The 20,525-nt window shown below is 42.2% G+C and overlaps 3 protein-coding genes across 3 annotated transcripts in view; 2 read left to right on the forward strand and 1 right to left on the reverse strand.

Annotated features, from left to right (window-relative positions):
• Positions 1–3,548: 3,548 nt before the first annotated feature.
• On the forward strand, positions 3,549–4,991 carry LOC125913741 (olfactory receptor 51I1). The gene has a single exon (XM_049618929.1). The coding sequence runs from the start codon at positions 3,895–3,897 to the stop codon at positions 4,837–4,839; it is 945 nt and encodes a 314-aa protein (XP_049474886.1). The 5' UTR covers positions 3,549–3,894; the 3' UTR covers positions 4,840–4,991.
• A 9,400-nt stretch (positions 4,992–14,391) lies between these two features.
• Positions 14,392–15,477, forward strand: LOC125913931 (olfactory receptor 51I2-like). Its single transcript, XM_049618967.1, has one exon. It carries the CDS (start codon positions 14,405–14,407, stop codon positions 15,335–15,337), a length of 933 nt encoding a protein of 310 aa, XP_049474924.1. The 5' UTR covers positions 14,392–14,404; the 3' UTR covers positions 15,338–15,477.
• A 4,998-nt stretch (positions 15,478–20,475) lies between these two features.
• Positions 20,476–20,525, reverse strand: part of LOC125914095 (olfactory receptor 51Q1-like) — a 756-nt gene continuing 706 nt past the window's right edge. Inside the window, exon 1 of the mRNA XM_049619242.1 lies at positions 20,476–20,525. This exon is cut by the window's right edge and continues 706 nt beyond it. Coding sequence (XP_049475199.1) covers positions 20,488–20,525 — 38 coding nt within the window. The 3' untranslated portion in view covers positions 20,476–20,487.

Raw genomic sequence — 20,525 nt, forward strand, 5'->3', positions numbered from 1 at the left:
GAGAAGAAAGTATATTCTGCTGCTTTAGGATGTAGAGTTCTAAATATATATGTCTAGTCCATCTGGTCCAGTGTATCATTCAGGGCCCTTGTTTCTTTATTGATCCTGTGTCTAGATGATCTATGCATTGTTAGTGGGGTATTAATGTCCCCTGAAATTACCACATTCTTATCAATAAGGTTGCTTATGTTTGTGGTTAATTGTTTTATATATTTGCAGGCTTCTGATATAGGTGCATAGACATTTTAACTGTTAGCTCTTCCTGATGGATAGACCCTGTAATTATTATATAATGCCTTTCTTCATCTCTTGTTACAGCCTTTAATTTAAAGTCTAATTTGTCTGATCTGAGTATGGCTACTCCAGCTTTCTTTTGACTTCCAGTAGCTTGATAGATAGTTCTCCATCCCCTCACTTTCAATCTGAAGGTGTCCTCAGGTCTAAAATGAGTCTCTTGTAGATAGCAAATAGATGGGTCTTGTTTTTTTATCCATTCTGATATCCTGTGTCTTTTGATTGGAGCATTTAGTCCATTTACATTCAATGTTATTGAAAGATATGGGTTTAGAGTCATTGTGTTATCTGTACGTTTCATGTTTGCAGTGCTGTTTCTGGTACTTTGTGGTCCTTGCAACACTTCACTCACAGAATCCCCCTTAAGGGCTGGATTAGTGGTGATGAATTCCTTCAGTTTTTGTTTGTTTGGGAAAACCTTTATCTCTCCTTTTCTGCATGACAGACTTGCTGGATAAAGGATTCTTGGTTCCATATTTTTCCTGCTCATCACATTGAAGATTTCCTGCCATTCCTTTCTCGCCTGCCAAGTTTCAGTAGATAGGTCTGCTACTACCCTTATGTGTCTACCTTTGTATGTTAAGGCCCATTTATCCCTAGGGGCTTTCAGAATTTTCTCTTTATCCTTATATTTTGCCAGTTTCACTGATATGTCATGCAGAAGATCGATTCAAGTTTTGTCTGAAGGGAGTTCCCTGTGCCTCTTGGATTTCAGTGCCTGTTTCCTTCCCCAGATCGGGAAGTTCTCAGTTATGATTTGTTCAAGTACACCTTCAGCCCTTTTCTCTCTCTTCTTCTTTTGGAATTCCTATGATACAGATATTGTTCTGTTTGATTGCATCACTTAGTTCCTTAATTCTCCCCTTGTACTCCTGGATTTTTTAAATCTCTTTTTGTCTAAGCTTCCTTTTTTCCATAATTTTATCTTCTAATTCACCTAATCTCCCCTCTGCCTCTCCAATCTTCCTTGTGGCCACCTCCATTTTATTTTGCACCTCATTTATAGCATTTTTTAGCTCCTCATGACTATTATTTAGTCCTTTGATATCTGTAGCAATAGATTCTCTGCTGTCCTCTATGCTTTTTTTCAAGCCCAGCCATTAATTTTATAACAATTATTCTAAATTCTTGTTCAGTTGTATTGCTTAAGTCGATTTTGATCAATGTGTTAGCTGTCACTACTTCCTGGAATATCTTTTGAGGAGAATTCTTCTGTTTTATCATTTTGGCTAGTTTTCCATCCCTTATGCGTTTTAAAATTTGTTGTGTTCTCTGCACCTGTGAACACTGCTATATTAAGGGGGGGGGGGTCATACACTGTCCAGGGCCTGGCCCCTCAGGAGGTGTTTTTTTGGAGATTGTTACTTGTTCTCTGTTGTTGTCACTTTGGTTATTTTATTACCCTAGTCATAGTGATATTTTGGACCCTCTACCAGGTGTGCTTTGATTTGTTCCTTGGAGTAGCCCTATCTTTTCTCCAGTTTTCCCATTTTCTTCCTGGTAGATTCAGTCTCTTTTCCTCCCAGACTCTGGGGTTCAAAGTCCTTTGGCTTCAGCCTAGATTTTTCCAGTTTTATTGTGATATTGACATATAACATGTGTCAGTTTAGGACCTATGAGGCGATGATTTGCTACACATCTATATTGCAAAATGATCACCACAATAAGATTTGTTCACACCTCTGTTCCCTTGTGTAATTTCTATTTTGTTTGTGTGTGAGTTGATAACATTTAAGACACACTCTTTTGGCAAGTTTCAAGTCTATATTAAAGCAGTATGAGTTAGAGTCACCAAGCTGCAATTAGATCCACAGAATATATTCATCTTAGAGCTGGAAGCTTATACCTATTGACTAACATCACCCCATTTCCCTCACCACCCCATCCCTCAGCCCCTGGCAACCACTATCCTATTCTCTACAGAATGGAGCTTTAATTTTAAGATATCAAGTACCGTGGAAATACAGTTACAGAGATATTTTAGATAAAGGCGGAGAAGAAGCCCTTTATGGTATGGTTTCTCAATCTGCACCATTCTGACTAATGTTTACTCTTCCTAGAGTTGTAATGGCTTGAAGAGAAAGACAAAGAAAGAGGAGTCAGTAAAGATGCTACAGAAAAAGATGCCGAGGTAGGAGGAAAACTGAGTTGCCAACAATGTTAACTTTGGTAGAGAGCTCAAATAGATGAAGCAACAAAGAGTTCGCTGGTGAGCAGAGAGAAATTCACTTTATTTGGGAGAGGGAAGGGTGGAAGCCACATACAGTGAATTGAACGGTGATAGAAGGTATGGTTAATAAGGTTGAAACCCTGATTCTCAGGATCTCAGAACGGAACTGGAAAAGCAGACATGAACAAGCCCCCTTTCCGTGGCATCCAGAGAGACAGTGTTCCAGGAAGTTTGACTAAGAGTTAATGAGGGTAATAGAATGACAGCTAGAGAGTAAAGGTTATGGCTTCATGATGGGCTGGTCTTGCACATGCTTATTGCCTGAAAGGAAAGAGACAGAAATGGAGAGGCTGAAGATACAGTTCAATACACTATTGGAAGTGGTCTCTGAAAGAGATAGCAAGGCATGGAATCCTGAAAGTGGAGTGCCTTATCCTCAGAGAAGGCGAGACATCTCTTTCTTGGAATACCAAGGGGGTAAGAATAAATAAAGATGTTGAGCTTAAAATTTAGGTAGTGGTAAAATCAGTTTGTCTGTCTGTCTCTTCTCCAATCAAACACTTGCTTCTTTGGTTTTATCCAGCTGTACACCCGGAAGTTTGGTTATAGAATTTATCAAAGGTTAGGGTTTCCTGTGTGAACATGAAAGACAAGCATAGAGAAGATGAAGATACCACTCCTAGTGTGAGTAGGTCAGAGAAAAAGTGAGGAGAGGCTCATAGACGAATAGAACAGAATCATATGGAAGACTTATTGAAACTCTGAGAGCAAGTACATGGGCATGAGAAGGTAGGTGAGGTGGAAGCTGGAAGTCTATGGTAATAATGAAAAAAATGGAATTTAAGATTTCAGAGGTGGAAGCGTTTCTGGTGATGACACATTCAGGGTGTGCCATGGGATTGTGAACACGAGGAGAAGTCTGAGGACAGCTTATTGTAGCTATACGTGTACGACAATAGAGGCTTCATCTGCACCATTGACCACAGGGCTCCCAAAGACATGGTGGTGTTTCTTTTCCCCCGTTTATCTTAATTTCTGTTTGTCCCAAATTTCCAGAATATGGCTTCTGGGGTGAGACCGGGGATGTGAAGGCATGATGCACTTTAAGGGGAAGATTAGGGAGCATCATTCCAGTTGTCTCCTACCCTGTTGCTTTGCCACGTCATGGGCCCTCACCTGATCATCACACCTTCATGGAGTTCCTACTATGGCTCAGACAGGGTGCTGGGCCCTGATGATACAGAAATTATTAGAACCCAGTTACTGTCTTCAAAGAGCTCATAGTCTGATGGGAGAAGCAGGAACATAGATAAACTCTTTCAATCTCTAACCTTTTGTGTTGGAGACAGAATGTCTGAAAGAAAGTGAAGAACCCCCCCAATACATCCTCAGGGGCTTATACCCCATCTGCATTCTCCCACCTGCCTGCCATGTTGGGTGTCAATGGTACCCCCTTCCAGCCAGCCACACTCCAGCTCACAGGCATTCCTGGGATGCAGACAGGCCACGCCTGGGTTGCCCTGGTTTTCTGCATCCTCTACCTGATTTCCATCATAGGCAACCTCAGCATCCTCACTCTGGTGGCTCAGGAGCCTGCTCTGCACCAGCCCATGTACTGCTTCCTCTCTATGCTCTCTCTCAACGATCTGGGAGTGTCCTTGTCTACACTTCCCACTGTGCTTGCTACCTTCTGCTTCAACTACCGCCATGTTGGCTTCGATGCCTGCTTGGTCCAGATGTTCTTCATCCACACTTTCTCTTTCATGGAATCAGGCATACTGCTGGCCGTGAGCTTTGATCGTTTTGTGGCTATTTGTGACCCACTGCGCTATTCCACTGTGCTCACCAACAGCCGCATCCTGGCTATGGGCCTGGGCATCCTCACCAAGAGTTTCATCACTCTTTTCCCTTTCCCCTTTTTGGTAAAATGGCTGCCCTTCTGCAAGGGCAAAGTTCTGCATCACTCATACTGCCTCCATCCAGATCTCATGAGAGTGGCGTGTGGAGACACCCATGTTAACAACATCTATGGGCTTTTTGTGGTCATTTTCACCTGTGGTGTAGACTCAGCGTTCATCCTGCTTTCTTATGCATTGATCCTCAGAGCTGTGCTGGCCATCGCATCTCAGGAGCAGCGGCTCAAGGCATTCAACACCTGCATGTCACACATCTGTGCAGTGCTGGCTTTTTATGTGCCCATAATTACTGTCTCCATGATCCACCGCTTCTGGAAGAGTGCCCCACCTGTTGTTCATGTCATGATGTCCAATGTCTACCTGTTTGTACCCCCCATGCTCAACCCCATCATCTACAGTGTGAAGACAAAGGAGATACGCAGAGGGATCCTCAAAGTCCTCTATAAATCCCAGAGCTGAGGAAGGCTACTGAGAGAAAGGACTTGGACTTGTTTGCCAGCTTGAGGAATGCTGAGACACAGGAGGGGAACCAGGACCTTGATAGTTGTGAATACAGAACGAATAAAAGAACAGCTGACTCAATAAAATGACCTAAATATGTACTGATCATTCACCATGTGAAAAAGCTAGTGCCAGTCACTAAGAATTTTATGATGGTGAACGAGGTGAACTGTTAAGTAAGAGATAGACATATCAAGGAAAAAGCATATAAAAGAGTAACAGATGCCCTGAAAAATGTTTGACATATGGAAACAATGGAAGTTTTACAGAGGAAATAGGCTGAACACAAATAATTCTACTACCACCTAGAGTGGGGGAAATAATAAACATTGGAGACAAAATTTTGTAAAGGCTTGGTGCTTCATGTGAGAAAGAGGACCTGTTTGGTTTGTGGAGGTCAAGTTAAGTGTGTGTGTGTGTGTGTGTGTGTGTGTGTGTGTGTGTCAAGTAGTTTGTGAAAGATGAGAGGTAAGGTTAAGGTACTTGGTACAGGGTGGCAGGAAAAAAGAAGATAATGATCTTAGCAAAAATAGCATGAATAACTGCTTGAGAAGAAATATTGAGGCAAAAGAAGGCTAGAACCTTACTGTTCCAAGTGTGGCCCAATGGACAACAACCACACTGGTGTACCTGGTAGCTTGTTAGGAGAAACAGACTCTTCTCCTCACACAAGACCTACTGGATTCAAATAGTATTTAATAAGACTAAATACAGTCTGTTCGGCGACTAAAGCTTGAGAAGCACAGCACTACTCTTTCAGACATCTTTCAGGTAATGCCTATCTGATATGTAACAAAAATGGTGAGACCCACAAAGTGTAAGAGTCTGGACAAGTGTTTCTCAAAGTGTGATTCCCAGACCAGCATCATCAGCCATGATTGGGAACTTGTTAAGTGTACAAATTCTCAGGACTTTCCTCAGATCTCCTGAACCAGAAACTCTGGGGGGTGAGGTCTAGCAATCTGTGTTGTTGTTTTTTTTTTAATTTTTTATTCTTAATGTTTATTTATTATTGAGAGACAGAGAGAGACAAAGCATGAACATGGGAGGGGCAGAGAGAGGAGACACAGAATTTGAAGCAGGCTGCAGGCTCTGAGCTGTCAGCACAGAGCCTGATGCGGGGCTTGAACCCACAAACCATGAGATCATGACCTGAGCCAAAATTGGACGCTCAACCGACTGAGCCGCCCAGGCCCCCCTAGCAATCTGTGTTTTTAATAAGCCCTCTGGGTAATTCTGATATATGTCAAAGGTTGAGAGAAGCTTTATCCTAGAATATTGGTCTAGAATATTTAGGAGAATTCCAAACAGCTTTGTTTAGACGAAGGGGAAGTTTCACACTGAGAAGCTTGGGAAACATGATCTTGAGAGACCGCCTAGTCAGATCATGCTGGGGCAGGGTGCCTGGATGTCTCAGTCCATTGAGTTTCTGACTCTTAATTTTGGCTCGGGCCATGATCTCACAGTTCGTGGGATCAAGCCTTGCATTGGGCTGTGCACTGACAGCATGGAGTCAGCTTGGGATTCTCTGTCTCCTGCTCTTTCTGCTCCTACCCCGCCCATGCTCTATCTCTCTCTGTCAAAATAAATAAATAAACATTTACAAAAATAAATAAAGCTTGGGGAGACTGAGTGCAGGACAACTAGGCATATGGTGCAGGTGGTGACGGGAAATGCCGACTTAGAGACTTTTATCTCCACGAAGTGGGAACACTGAAATAGCTTCACAGAAGGATTTGATGAACAATCACCAGCCATTCCACAGTCACTCTGAGGCCCCTGTTCCATCGTGCGATTCCCTTCTTATCCCACATGCCATCACAACCTACCTGGAATCCAAAATTCAGGCAAGCTCCAATTTTAAGGTTGCCCATTAGGCAGTTAGAACCTGGGAGGCAAAAATCAGCTGGTTGTCACAGTGGGATGTGGGACCTTGCAACAGTTCTGTGTCATTGGGATTTCAATGCATATAAGTCCCCTGACCAGCACATCTTCTGAGGTTTCTCTCTCTTTTCTAAAAAGTCTATGAACTTTTTTTTCTGAAGCAAGTATTTCCTTTTTTAGAAGACATCTGCTTAACGTGGTTATATTCTTCTACACCAAACACCTACCTGCATTGTGCCTATCTTTGCTTCAATCTGCTCTGGAAAATCTCACTTCTATTTTACAGGGCAAATTGATTCTTCTCTTTAAGCTTTGTGGGGGAAAATGTTTCATAATTTCCCCAGAGATGACTTTTAACACTTCTAATTTATAAGTCCCTTTTGTTGGGATTTGTACAGGTGTTATGTTTAGTATTACCACTCTGAACAAGTACATAGGGTTTCTCTTTACTTTTCTTGTCATTAAATGGAGGCAGAAACTGATTCTTAAAAGGGCTTCTGAAAAGTCAAAAAAGAGAGATAATGGCAGTCAAACCTAAAATCCTACACCTAGCACAGTGTTTGGTACACCCAATACATGGTAAATAAATGAACAACCAAGTGACTAATTAAATAAATGAATGAATTGGATCTGATCTGATGCCTGTTCCGCATCATGTTGTCCCTAATGACATAGCTACAGTTACTTTGCTCTATGACTTTTGAAATCCTGGCCCCTTCCCACCAGGGACTAATGCCTATTCTGAGGCATTTTTAGGTCTCTTTTTCCCCCATAATTCTGTGACCTTATTCACAAAATTGTCATCTGTGTTCTTCTGAATTCCATCTCCAGGTTCCCAAGTCATTAACCTAATGCAAACAATTCTACAGCAATGGGAAAGCAGAGATTGCTCTTAAACTGCCTCTATGAGATAGTTCAAAGTTCCATATGGGGAAGGGGAAATTTACTCTATATCCATGTTCTCTTTGCTTTCCCCATGCATCCCACCCTTTGATTAAGAAAGGGGAGAGAGCTCTTCTGCTATTTCTCCCCAAAATACACTTACACCCTACCTGAAACTGAAATAAGGAAGAGGTCAACTGAAATACTTAATGGGAAGTCTAGGTATCTGGGGGAAAGAATTTATTAGAGGGATCTGAAATTGGGGAGTCCACTAGAATTTATAATAAGGATAATTATCATGTGTGGTGCAATCACATTAAAAAATGTCACTTTCTTCTTTTCATTTGAATGTCTACCCCTATATATGGTTACTATCCTCCTTATGAATTAGGTTCTAAGTTGAAGAAATGCTAGTTTCTTGAGATATAAAGTCTGGTAGATGGTAGACCTTTGACTCAAACCTACATCTCTGTGACTTTGTACCCCATGGTCTTTCAGTATCTTGGGACGTCTCTCCTGGAAGAGACCTTCATCTTTTGGAGCTTGGTGAGAGGTTGAGTAGTAGGGATAGGAGTGAAAATTGAGTAGGGAACAGTCGTCATAAGCGGATGAAGGAAGCTTGGTTATATCCCCTATTGGTGAAACTCTGGGCTCCAAGCTCTCTTCTCTTGATCTCTGAGTCCTAGAGTTTGCCCACTGGGGTCTAAACTTTAGGTTATGCCTCAGATATAGGTTTTAAGCCCAGAATATGAGGAGGTAGATGCTGGATTAAGGGTGCAGAGTTCCAATTTTGAAATTGGACACTTGAGGGCAGAGGGGATGTTGCCATGGAGCTTGTAGAAATTTATCTCCATCCTCTTCAACATAGGGAAGGAGTTGGGATTTTATTTTCTGTGTGGAGACAGGGCAGCGTCTCTAGAGGATGTGTTTTTTCTTTTCCTTCTGTCCCCAAGGCGAGATCTCATCTCCCTCCTTTCCCCATAACCAGCTCAGCATCACCCTCGGGCACAACGTGGACCCCAAGGCCCTGGGCTCTGGGGACTCTCAGGGACATAGAGTCCACCTACTCTCTTGGCCAGTGCCTGCCTGAGGCTCATTCCGGTGCCATTGTGAGCTCTGGCCTACCCTCAATCAATCCAAAAGCTACTTCACAAAGCTCTCTCAGGTGAATCTGAGTCTATTTGCATCTCCTAGGTATGTGCCCAAGAGTGTTCTGTCTGCAATTCCATTTGTGCCCCTGAGGTTCTCTTGGTCTCTCTCATGTCTCTGTATCTTTGAGTGAGTCTCTGTTAAGGCACATGCGTGCTGTGTATTCACTACAGTTTGTTTGGCCAGTGAAGGAGAGGTTTACTAGGAAAAAAAGTCCCCAGATCTTATTTTCAGGTAGGTTTCCTACACATAGAGTAATATTTATTCAAATGCCCCCGTGTCCTCCCACACACTTTCAGATAAGGCTGCTGGAGACTGGTTTAGAGAAAGACACGCGATCACCTGGCAGGGGGCGCCATGATCTCTGATCTCTGTTGGGTCCCACAGAGATCTGCAGCCATGATATTCTCAGTGTCATGGAATAAGAGAGACCTTGGCAGTCTGGACATAAGTGTGAGGGCGGAAAGGCAGGTGAAAGAGCCTTTAATCCTAATTCAGCAGATGCTGGAATTGCCCCTCTAATATTCCCATCAAGGATTATTCAGTCTTTGCGTGAACGTCTCCACTGACCAGAAGTTTATTATCCCTATTGTGCAGCTTTGACTCTTAGAAAAATCCTCCTTACCTGGGCCCCAGACTGACTGCCTGTGATCTCTGTTTATTGCTCATCACCTCTTACACCCACCCCCACACATCTCTACCTCCTCTCTATCTCCTCTTCTCAAAGCACCACTGACTCCTTCCATGCTGTTTAAATGACTTGATCCCCTTGCCTTTGAGTGTGTCCCAGTTGGTTTACCTCCCATCTGCAGTGTGGAGCCCAGAGCTGAATGTACTTCTGTTATGGTCCCAAGCAGTATGGTCATGCTTTTATTTATTATAAATTCATGATTTCTTAAGCATGTCTTTGTGTTAGAATTCTGTGAAGTGTTAGGAAGACAAGATTGAACTAAGCACAGGTCTGACTGTAAAAGAGCTCAGGACAGGGAGGATAGAGGCATGAATGTAATTCTAGCAAAATGGGAAAAGTCTGTACAGTTATTTTAAAGTCACAGGTGATAAAATTATTATTTCTGCTTAAAAAGTGTTAGGAAAAGCTTCAGATAAAATGGAAGTTTTCAGTCTGACTACTAGTGGGACTTAAGAACATTATCAAAGAAAATAAGGACGATGTAAGCAGTGGGGATAAAGTATAGAATTGTATGTGTGCATGTTAGGACGTATTATCTTTGAATAAAATACTTCTTTTAGCAAAGACTAAAACCCATGAAGTTTTTATAAGCTACATATTGCACCGTTGATTCATATTAGACTGATGATCTGTGAGTCACCCGGACAGGGGGATATATGGTGAAGAAATGAAAAATCAGCTACTTTGAACAGCAAAAATAATTTAAGATAATCTGAACAAGGGAAGGTTACAGAATATTATGTTTGGCATATTCAGATACAGTGTATCTATTCAATTATTTATTTATCTATCTGGTTACAGTATTTATTAATCATCTGTTATGTGCTTGACCCTGTGCTAGTATTGGGGGTCTAATTACACAACATGAAAAAAGCCAGTACTCCTCTTCATTTTGGTGGAGTTTACAGCCTAAGAGGGGCTACAGGCATTAAACAAATAATTGCACAAGTAAATCTATGTTTGCAAGTTGAGATGTAGTTTTCAAGAAATCAGCAGATACCATGAAGAACAATATTCAGGTGAAATCTGAAAAAGACTGTTGTGTCTCTGTGTCTGCAGCAATTATATATGATGTGGAGGAAGAACCTTTAAGCCCAAAGTAAGACTTTGTAAGTCAGTGCATCTAACCAGGATAGTGGCTTTAGGTACAGTGAGCTTGCCATCACTGGGAATGTTCAAGCTGAGTGTGGGTGATAGTTTGATAAAGATGCCATGGAGGGGACTCTCTGAGTGGGTGCAAGGTTGGACTCTGGTTTCAGGTTCTAGAGAGACTGTAAGTTGGCGATGGAATCAGTGGACTTCTGAGAGGCAATGGAATCAGTTGGTAATGGAATCAGTGGACCTTTAGAAGGTCACTTAACTCCTGTTCAATTTCTCTTGGCCCCCAGTCTGTGTAGGAGTCAGGAAAGAGTGTGTGTCTGCCATCCTGTCCTTTGCACTGCCCGTGGAAATGAAGAAGACCAAGTTCTCCAGCATCTCCCCATTCTTTTCACTTATGTGGCTTCAGTTTCAGAAGCTGCTGCTGGACTTCATAGGAAAGACCGCAGGACTTACAGTTGGAAGAACCAGATTAACCTCTTACTGGTTTAATTAACATGATTGTTACGGGACTAACATGGGGCAGCTTGGAATGGGAAAGTGGCCTCTCTGCTTATCATCTCTTTATTCCCACCCTGGTTATCATTTCTATGATCCAATTTATCATATGAGTCAATTTCCTGGAACCGTGCTCTCCTGGGTACTACCCTTCCCATTCTCCAGCTTGCGTGTTCCCGCTCCACACCATGGATCGTGGCTCGTGCTTCCATGGCTTCACTGTTACTTCCTGCCAAAGATGAGGTTTTATCAGGGGCAGGGGAGACCCACAGGTGAGATGATTAGACACAGGCATCAAATGCTCTGTCTTTAGGTGCACCTTCATGGGAGTGATATGCAACACTAGCCCCCAACCTGGGTTACATCTGTGGGCATCACCTTGGAGATCCCCACAGAGCATTATGAGCACACCCAGGTTTATTTAGAGGAGCTCCAGGATGTTGAAAAATCTAGCAGACAATGAGGCACAAGGAATTGTTTAAGTTACAGGTCAGGAGTGGGGTAGGAAGGCGGTCTTAAATAAAAAAGCTAACTTGGGGAGTCCTTGAAAGTTACAATTTTGTCTAATAAACTGTCACTGTAGGAGTATCAGAAAACGGGTCTGGAGTGGTTCTCAATGTTGGGTTCGTTTTGGAAGCTTTAAAACATATCGATAACTGGATACTGCATCCAAAGATTCTAATTTAATTGGTTTGGGGTGTTATGTGAGCACTGGGATTTTTTACGTTTCCTAGGTGATTCTAATGTGTAGCCAAGATTGAGAACCACTGATCTACAAGGTAGGGCCAAGGGATGCAAATGGATAAAAACACAAGTCAGTATATCACCTGTCACAAAAGTTGTTACTCTTGAGGGAAGCTTGGGAAATAGAGTGCGTGGGATTTCAGCAGGGCTGGTGCATAAAGAGAGGGCTCCAGAGTGAAGAGAGTACGAGGAGGCAGCTCTGGGGCCTTTCTCACTGTCACCTTGTGTCTCTCCATGGTCATAGCTTCTTGCATTCTCTTAGCTGCATATTGTCCTGACTGTGTGTCCATTCCAGTGGAGCATTTCCATTAAACTCATTAGATAAATATGGACTATGTCACATCCAGGAGGTAACCACAGGGTAAAGAATTGGTCAAGAATCTGTGAATCACACCTCCGTGTCGCTTGTGTAAATAAGTGAACTGATCATTGGGGAGAATTCAGTTTGTATCCCAGTTGTGATTGCACCTTCCTACTTCATCTTTTAAAATTTGTTTTACAGGGGCGCCTGGGTGTCTCAGTGGGTTAAGTGTTTGACTTCAGCTCAGGTCATGATCTCACGGTTCAGGAGTTCGAGTCCCACCTCGGGCTCTGTGTTAACAGCTCGGAGCCTGGATTCTGTGTTCAGAATTCTTCTGTTCAGATTCTGTGTCTCCCTCTCGCTCTGCTGCCTCCCTGCTTGAACTGTCTGTCTGTCTCTCTCTCCCTCTCTCAAAAATAAATAAACATTTAAAGAAAATTAAAAAAAATTTGTTTTACAAATTTAAGTTATGTCATCTCAGTTGTTATTTTAATTGTGGTGCACCTGGTACCTTATATCATATCACATATTATTTTTACCTTTTTTCTAAAACTTTTTTTTAGTGGGAGTGTGAGAGGGGGAAGGGCAGAGGGGGGAGAGAGAGAGAGAGAGAGAGAGAATGAATATTTTTTTTGATTGTTTTAAATGTTTATTTTATTGTGGAGAGAGAGACAGAACATGAGCAGTGGAGGGGCAGAGAGAGAGACAGAGACAGAGACAGAAACAGAGACACAATCAGAAGCTAGCTCCAGGCTCTGTGCTGACACAGAGCCTGATGCAGGGCTTGAACTCACAAACTGTGAGATCATGACCTGAGCTGAAGTCTGACGCTTAACTGACTGAGCCACCTAGGTGCCCCGGGAATGAATCTTAAGCAGGATCCACACCTAGCATGGAGCCTGACTCAGGGCTCTATCGTAGGGCTAGTCATGAGATTGTGACCTGAGTTGACATCAAGAGTTGGACACTTAACTGACTGAGCCACCCAGGCACCTTATTTTCACCTTCTGATTGGGGTTTAACTAATTCTTTCTGATCTCTTGCAACTAATGGAGTCCTTTATCTCTGTGTCTTTGATCTCTCCATGGATTCCAGATCAGGTCTGCTATTTTGAAGCCAATACATCTTCTCACTCTGAACTCTTGTTTTTAAATTTAGAAGTCATTTGTGTATTCATAGAATTCTCAGTTGGGATGTCCATATCATTTTCCACTTTTATTCGTATTACTCCCTTTATCAGTTTTGTAAAACCCCTGTCTCATTTTCATTCAAAACATTTTTTTCCCTGAGCAGAGTGGGGACACATGGAGGTTAGCACTGTCCTCCGTTATCCTTGGTGTCCTTGTTTTCTCAGATCTGCACTGGCAGAGCTGAAATGCAATTCTTTCTAATGACTCCATCCTAGATCCTGAGGTTTACTCTCTCTCATCTCCATAGGGAAATGGAAACATCACTACCAGGAGACCCTGCATATCTAAGCCATAACTTACGTTCTGTGGATACTGATTCAGGCTTTTGGTATACGACTTAATCTTCCTCTCTGGGTCTTATTGTCTCCCTAAGAGTAAAAGAGTTTATATTTATTCAGCGTTTTATATGCCATACAATATTGTGTTCACCAACAACCACATGAGGCAAATATATTTTTATCCCTAATTTACAAATGGACACACTGAAACTTGGGAAGGTTAAGTTACCTGTTCAAGGTCACACTGAGAGTAAACTGAGCTTTAACTGGGCTTCCAACTGAGGTGTCATAGAATCCACATATAGAGCTCTAAAACACTGAACATATGATCTTAATTTTCCCATTTATTTCTTATACACAAATAAAAGTATTATTAATATCTCCACTTGACAAGTAAAAAACAAAAACCAAACAAGTAAAAAAAAAAACCCTTTGGATCAGAATATAGATAAGCTGTCCATATCACACATCTAGTAACTAGCTGAGTATGGACTTTGACAGGCTTGATTTATTCTAGTATTTTGCTCTTAATTTTTAAGCTATTCTGTCTCTCATAAGATCAGCCAGCCTCAAATATCTCTTTTACATGTAAAATTTAAGGATTCTAGAGGTCAGGGGAATAGGAGGTGAGAGGAATGTCTGTTATGTTTTTACCCGGAATGATGTAGATGTTTCCAATTTCCCCCACTTCCTTCCATATCCTTCCTTCAGCCTTTGCAGTGGACTGTGAGGGCAGAAGACCTTCAGGAGGAAGTTAATTTGATTTTTTTTCAAATGTAGGTGAAGGCTTATCTCTGCTGTTGGTGACATGGGAGCTGAAAGCAATGGAAGTCTTGACCTATCCGTCTTCCTGGCTGGCATCCCAGGATTGGAGGCCCAACATGGCTGGCTTTCCATTCCTTTCTTCACTGTGTATATTGTGGCCATTGTGGGTAACAACCTAATCATGGCAGCAGTGCAGGCAGACCCTGCCCTTCACGAGCCCATGTACTTGTTTCTCTCCATGTTGGCTGTGACAGAGGTGGGTGTTTCTGTGTCTACACTGCCCGCTGTCATGGGTATTCTTTGGTTTGATGCCCGCCAGATTGACCTGGATGGCTGCCTGGCTCAGATGTTCTTCATCCACACTTTCTCCTGCATGGAATCAGGGATCCTGTTGGCCATGAGTTATGACCGCTTTGTAGCCATCTACAATCCACTGCGATATACAGCCATCCTAACCCTGCCACGTATCATTTGCATGGGTCTGGGCATCACACTGAAGAGTGTGACGCTCATGGCCCCACTTCCAGTCCTTTTGAAACAACTGCCCTATTGCCACACTAATGTACTCTCCCATTCCTACTGCCTCCACTCAGACCTGATCCAGCTGCCTTGTGCTGATACGAAGCTCAGTAGCATCCTGGGTTTGGCCATTGTCCTGGCCACTTTTGGGCTGGACTCACTGCTTATCATTGTCTCTTATGTGCTGATTCTTTACACGGTGCTGGGCATTGCTTCTGGGGAGGGACGGCGGAAGGCCCTCAACACGTGTGTGTCACATATCTGCGCAGTGCCCATGATTGGTGTGTCTGTGATGCATCGTGCTGCCAAGCATGCCTCACCCCTGGTCCACACACTCATGTCTAGCCTCTACCTCTTTGTGCCTCCTGTGCTCAACCCCATCATCTACAGTGTCAAGACCAAGCCAATCCGACAGGGGATTTTCACCTTGTTCTCCTGCAAGAGGAAATTGCTCTGAATCCCTCCAATAGGGCAGAGACTTTGGGTCCATCTATAAACTGATGGTGTTTCTGCTGTGGGCCAGGCTGTACAGCAGACATTTAGTGGAGGAATAGGAATGAGGGATTCTAAGCATTATCACAGGCTTGACCTTGGATCACAGGTGTTCTCCCTAGTCCTTTTTATTTCACAACTTGTCAACATGTGTGGGTCTCTGCATGTGTGTACATGCACGTCAGATGTAATCAGTGTGAAGGCAGAGATAGTGAATTTCATTTTTCCATTTCCCCTCAAAAGTCCCAGCAAAAAGCCTGATAAATAGCAAGTAAAGACTTGAGACCTAATCATGTTTGAATTTAGGTGAAACAAATTACTGCTTTTGATAAGTTAGGCAAGGATTAAGAATATACCCCAAGCAAGAGAGATCATCCTAGGAACATGCTTTTGAGTAAGGTGAGCATATTTTCTGGTTTGCCCCAGATAATCATGGTTTACACTTACTTTCCTCAGCATCATTATCAGTAGCACTCCCTTTCCCTCCCCCAAAATGTCATTGTTTAAACAATAAATTGTATGGGAGCTTATAAAGTAGCTTCCTGCCTGTCATGGAAGGAATCAGACTCTCTGTACCACCATCTAATGGCCTTCCACCCTAAAAATTTATGTACTAAGAGACTCTGAGATTGAGGAACAGTTGATTAAATTCCCTCATTTTAGGCATAAAGTAAAATAGGGACAATCTCATAATGCCCAGGTTTTAGATCCTAAGACTCCTAGCAAAAGACCCAAATTCTCTCTAGTAGAATCTCAGACCCTATTTTTAGGGTTTAGTAGGTCTGGGGTACTGTACCTGGTTATTCCTGTTTTTCTTTTCTCCCTTCCCCTTAGCCTTCAGTAACCTCAGCATGCCATGTGATGGGAATATATATAAATGTTTGTTTATTTTGAGAGAGAGAGAATGTGTGTCCATGTGAGTGGGGGAGGGGCAGAGAGAGAGGGAGAGATAGGGAGAATCCCAAGTGGGCTCTATGCATCAGTGCAGAGCCTGATGTCGGGCTCACTCTCACGAACCCCGAGATCATGACCTGTGCCGAAGTCAAAAGTCTGACCAACTGAGCCCAGGCACCCCATGATGGGTCTATTCCTTGACCTTCCACCTCTTTCAGCCCTGTCAGCATGGGGCTCATTGTTCCCCTTTATCTGCCTATGGCTCTCTAGGGTTTCCCAGAAACCTTTAGTCAAACGAGAAGGACCATTCTCACACTTCCTAAGGGACACAGGTCTTTGTGTAGAGTGGATTGACAGGGCTGGGTTAGTTGATCAGTAAGTGGTCTCATGTTTTCAGTTTCTCTTACTTCCAGGCCTCCAATTACAATGCAAACGTTTTCCTCACCATAAACTATTCTTCTGGACTTCATCCGGCTCATCCCATTGTGGTGACCTTTTTGCCATGAATTACTAGATTACATGTCCACCAATGACAGCTTCTGTAAAGTCAAGGTGACTGGTTATTTCTTACAACTGCATACACATCTACAATTATCTTGAAATAAAACGTTTTATTTTTAAAAGTATATGCAAAATGCAAGCCCAAATTTTGTATTAGGTTTAACAGGCATGCAATTCATCTGAACTTTGGAAACTCTGCTCTTCAAAACACGTTATTAAGAAAATGAAAAAGCAAACCAATGACAGGGGGATGATATTTACAGTATGTATATCTCATAAAGGACTTGTATACAGGGTATAGGAAGACATTTTACAATATGATAAAATACAATGCAGTTAAAACCACAGTGAGATAGTACTTAACAACCTAGCATGACTAACATTTAAGTGACTGACAGTGTTAAGTGTTAGCAAAGATGTCACGTATTGCTGGCGGAAATATAAAATAGCGTGAGTGCTTTGGCAAACGACATGGCAGGCACAGCTAGATATTTACACAGGAGAAGTAAAAGCATGTATTCACATAAAAAGTACACAGCATTGCTTTTTCGGAATAGCCTTAATATGAAACAAGCCAAATGCCCACCAGCAGGTGAATGGATATGCAAAATTGTGGATATCCATATGATGAAATATCACTCAGCAATAAAAGGGAACAAACTATCCTACACAGAGAGACATGAATGAACCTCAAAAACATGGGGAGCAAAAGCAGCCAGGCACAAAAGACTACTCTGGATAATTTCATTTATATGAAATTTATATACAAAAAGGGTCAAGAATACCATCTTCTGAATTTTATGAAATACACACTTCTGTATCCCAATGGGACTCGTATAGTCGTTTAGATCCTAGGCAGTGAGTAACTTATGCAGAAACATTTAACATTAGCCAAAAAAATTTTTCAGAAAGCAAATCTATTTTGAATTCTTAAACATATCATGTGACTTCTTAAGTCATGAAGACCATACACATACATATATGCACACACACAAATAACAGTTTTGTCTAGGGACAGGAAACAGAAAGCCTGAACAAAGAATAGGAGCAGAATTCTTCATTTAATCTTTTTTTGGTTCCAGTTAAATATTGGCTGTTGTCTGAGGTTCTGGACATAGGTGGCCATAAAATTCAGTTGATAGAGAGCTCTCATTAAGAGATTATTTAAAAGGCAGAGATAATTCTCAACAGCCACTGCAAAGACATCATGCAGAGACACAAGCAACATAAACCTGGCTGGGAGTCAATGCATGCCTTGTCTTCCATTACTTAGCCTACATTTTATAACCCAGACAGTCAGCCAGACCATTCACTGGTCATGGAAACACTTATTTTGCCCAAGAATTTCTCTTTGTGTTTCCAAATGCATGTCTCTTTATAACCGAAATATCTCTACTATCTTCTACAGTTGACCTTAATTTTATAGTTCTAGAAATACAGGCCACAGGTAGGAATAGTTGATTAGGGCAACTGTAACAAAGTGCCACAGACTTGGTGGCTGAAACAACAGAAACTTACTTTCTCACGACTCTGGAGGCCTTGCACAATTTCTCACCATACTGGTTTCCTTTGAGGCCTGTCTCCCCTGGCTTGTAGATGGCAATCTTCTCCCTCTGTCATCCCATCGCCTTCCCACCATGCTTGTGCTGATGTGTGTCTTACTTGCCTCTTCTTTTTAGGACACCAGCCATATTGCACTAAAACCCATCCTAATCTCATTTTAATTTAATTTCCTCTTTGAAGACCCTATCTTTACAGTCACATGCTAAGATACGGGGACTTAGGATTTCTAAATATGAATTTTCAGGGGACACAATTCAGCAATTCAGCCCATGACACTGACAGATCTCACTGTCCTGAATTGAATTTTGTTCTGTCGCCTCCACCTCAAAAACCCACCCTCCCACCTGGGAAAGTCTTGAGAGGGAAATGGTAGCATCTGTGCATGTGGACAATTACCATTTAACCCCCCTGATTCTTATTCTCATGGAGTTGAGAACACAGATGCTTCCATAGATGTTCCCATTCACAATCCAGAGTGTAACTTTTTGGAAGGGAGATGGAGAAAACAATTCCTATAAACCTAGCACCTTGGTGATACAAGCCCATGTCTTCTACATACCACGTTTCATTGGAAATTCTCAGCCTTTTGAGCTGGATATTATTAGCCCAGTTTTAGAAATCCAAAAAATGGATTCAGAGAGTTTCATAAGATGGTCAAAATGTCACACAATTATTAATGAAAAAAAGAGATATTATTAAAGGTGTCATGTGATCCTCTTCAAAACCAGGCATAATCCCAAGACTCTTTCTCCCCTCATGATGTTTTGGGAAATTCTCAAGCCTGTAACTATCCACTGAAAGAAAAGTCTTCTTTGATCGATATTCCTACCAATTTCTTTGATTTTTTTTTTTTTAACAATTGGATTTCCTGGTCCTAATTTCCCCTGTTCTGAGATTGCACATGGCACCCATTTTACAATTTATTTCCCTACGCCAGCTGATCTTTGGTCCTCTGGAGAAACATGCTAACTTCTAGGTTCTGGTAAAGAAAGTGGGAAAATAAGGCGGGGGAGGGGGGAAGGATATCGGTGGAGAAAGACATCCTTCCCCCACTTGCTCTCTGCCTTTTGCTTCCTAATCCTACCCTCCCCACTACACTCCTATTGAAGCCCTGCCTATGTTGATTCAAATCTAAGACAGTCCTCATACTGGCCACCTGTACTATGGGTTCAGTAATCAGAAGCTGTGACCACAGTTATAGCTGCCTTTCTGTGACTACAGTGATAGCTGATATTTCTGAGAGAGCCAACCTGGTTTCCACAAAATAATGATCAAGTAGGCCATATTCTTTCTCTTGGAACCTTTTCTAGTACAGGATTCGCCAAAGGGAACTTTCCCCTGACAGTTTGAGCCACGTTAAGGACATTAAATTTTTAAAAACACAGTCTTCTCTGGTCAGAAAAATGAGTTCCTACTCCCCCAAATACTATCTGTAGACTTACTTGAAGTTTTAATTCTAAATACTAAAGGACCTGTCACAAGGTGAGAGTGTTATTCTAACTGTGGGAGACCTAACCATTCCACCCCAATCTTCTGCATGTGTTCATTTGACCTGCTGAAATCATGTTGATTAAATAAATCTGAATAGCTGAGCATCTTGATTTGCATCCATCCTCTCGGGAAGATTTACCACTTTTTTATTTTTTACTTTTTCGGGAGAAAGTTGGGGCGTGTCTATGAAGTAGGGTGAGCCAGGGCAGTGGAGCTAGAGTCTACCTGGATGCCTGAGTGGAGCTGCCTTAGCAATGGGTGGCGGAGGCAACAGCGAAGGGATTCCTTCAAATGTAAGTAACCAAGCCCATGGGAGAGAAGTATATCCAGAAAGGAGGATGAAATTTACATCTTAACTCAATTAATGAAGCCCACTCCACTGGCAAGTAAATGTGCTAGAATCTTATCAATTCAGATCTACATCTCTTTTAGGTAGGATATGTGCTGCTAGGTTCTCCAAAACAAAAATTTGCAAAAAGACAAGACAATGTCATACGGCCTTAACACAGGATGGCATATTGCTGTAAAGTCATCATTTCTCATTCTGACCGTACCCTCCCCATAAGCCTGTGACTCTAATTCCTGAGTAATTTAACAAATTCGTTCTTTCATCTTAAGCACATATCTCTTTGGGAAAGGAGGCAGATAATTCCCTGACGGATCTGCTTAGTCTTGACACTGTAAATGATGGGGTTCATCACAGG

The sequence above is a fragment of the Panthera uncia genome, chromosome D1, assembly GCF_023721935.1.
Source record: "Panthera uncia isolate 11264 chromosome D1, Puncia_PCG_1.0, whole genome shotgun sequence".
In the NCBI taxonomy this organism is placed as follows: Eukaryota; Metazoa; Chordata; class Mammalia; order Carnivora; family Felidae; genus Panthera; species Panthera uncia.

What these genes read in the sequence shown, in the direction of transcription:
- LOC125913741 (XM_049618929.1), top strand. Translation starts at nt 3,895, where the DNA reads ATGTTGGGTGTCAATGGTACCCCCTTCCAGCCAGCCACACTCCAGCTC.
- LOC125913931 (XM_049618967.1), top strand. Translation starts at nt 14,405, where the DNA reads ATGGGAGCTGAAAGCAATGGAAGTCTTGACCTATCCGTCTTCCTGGCT.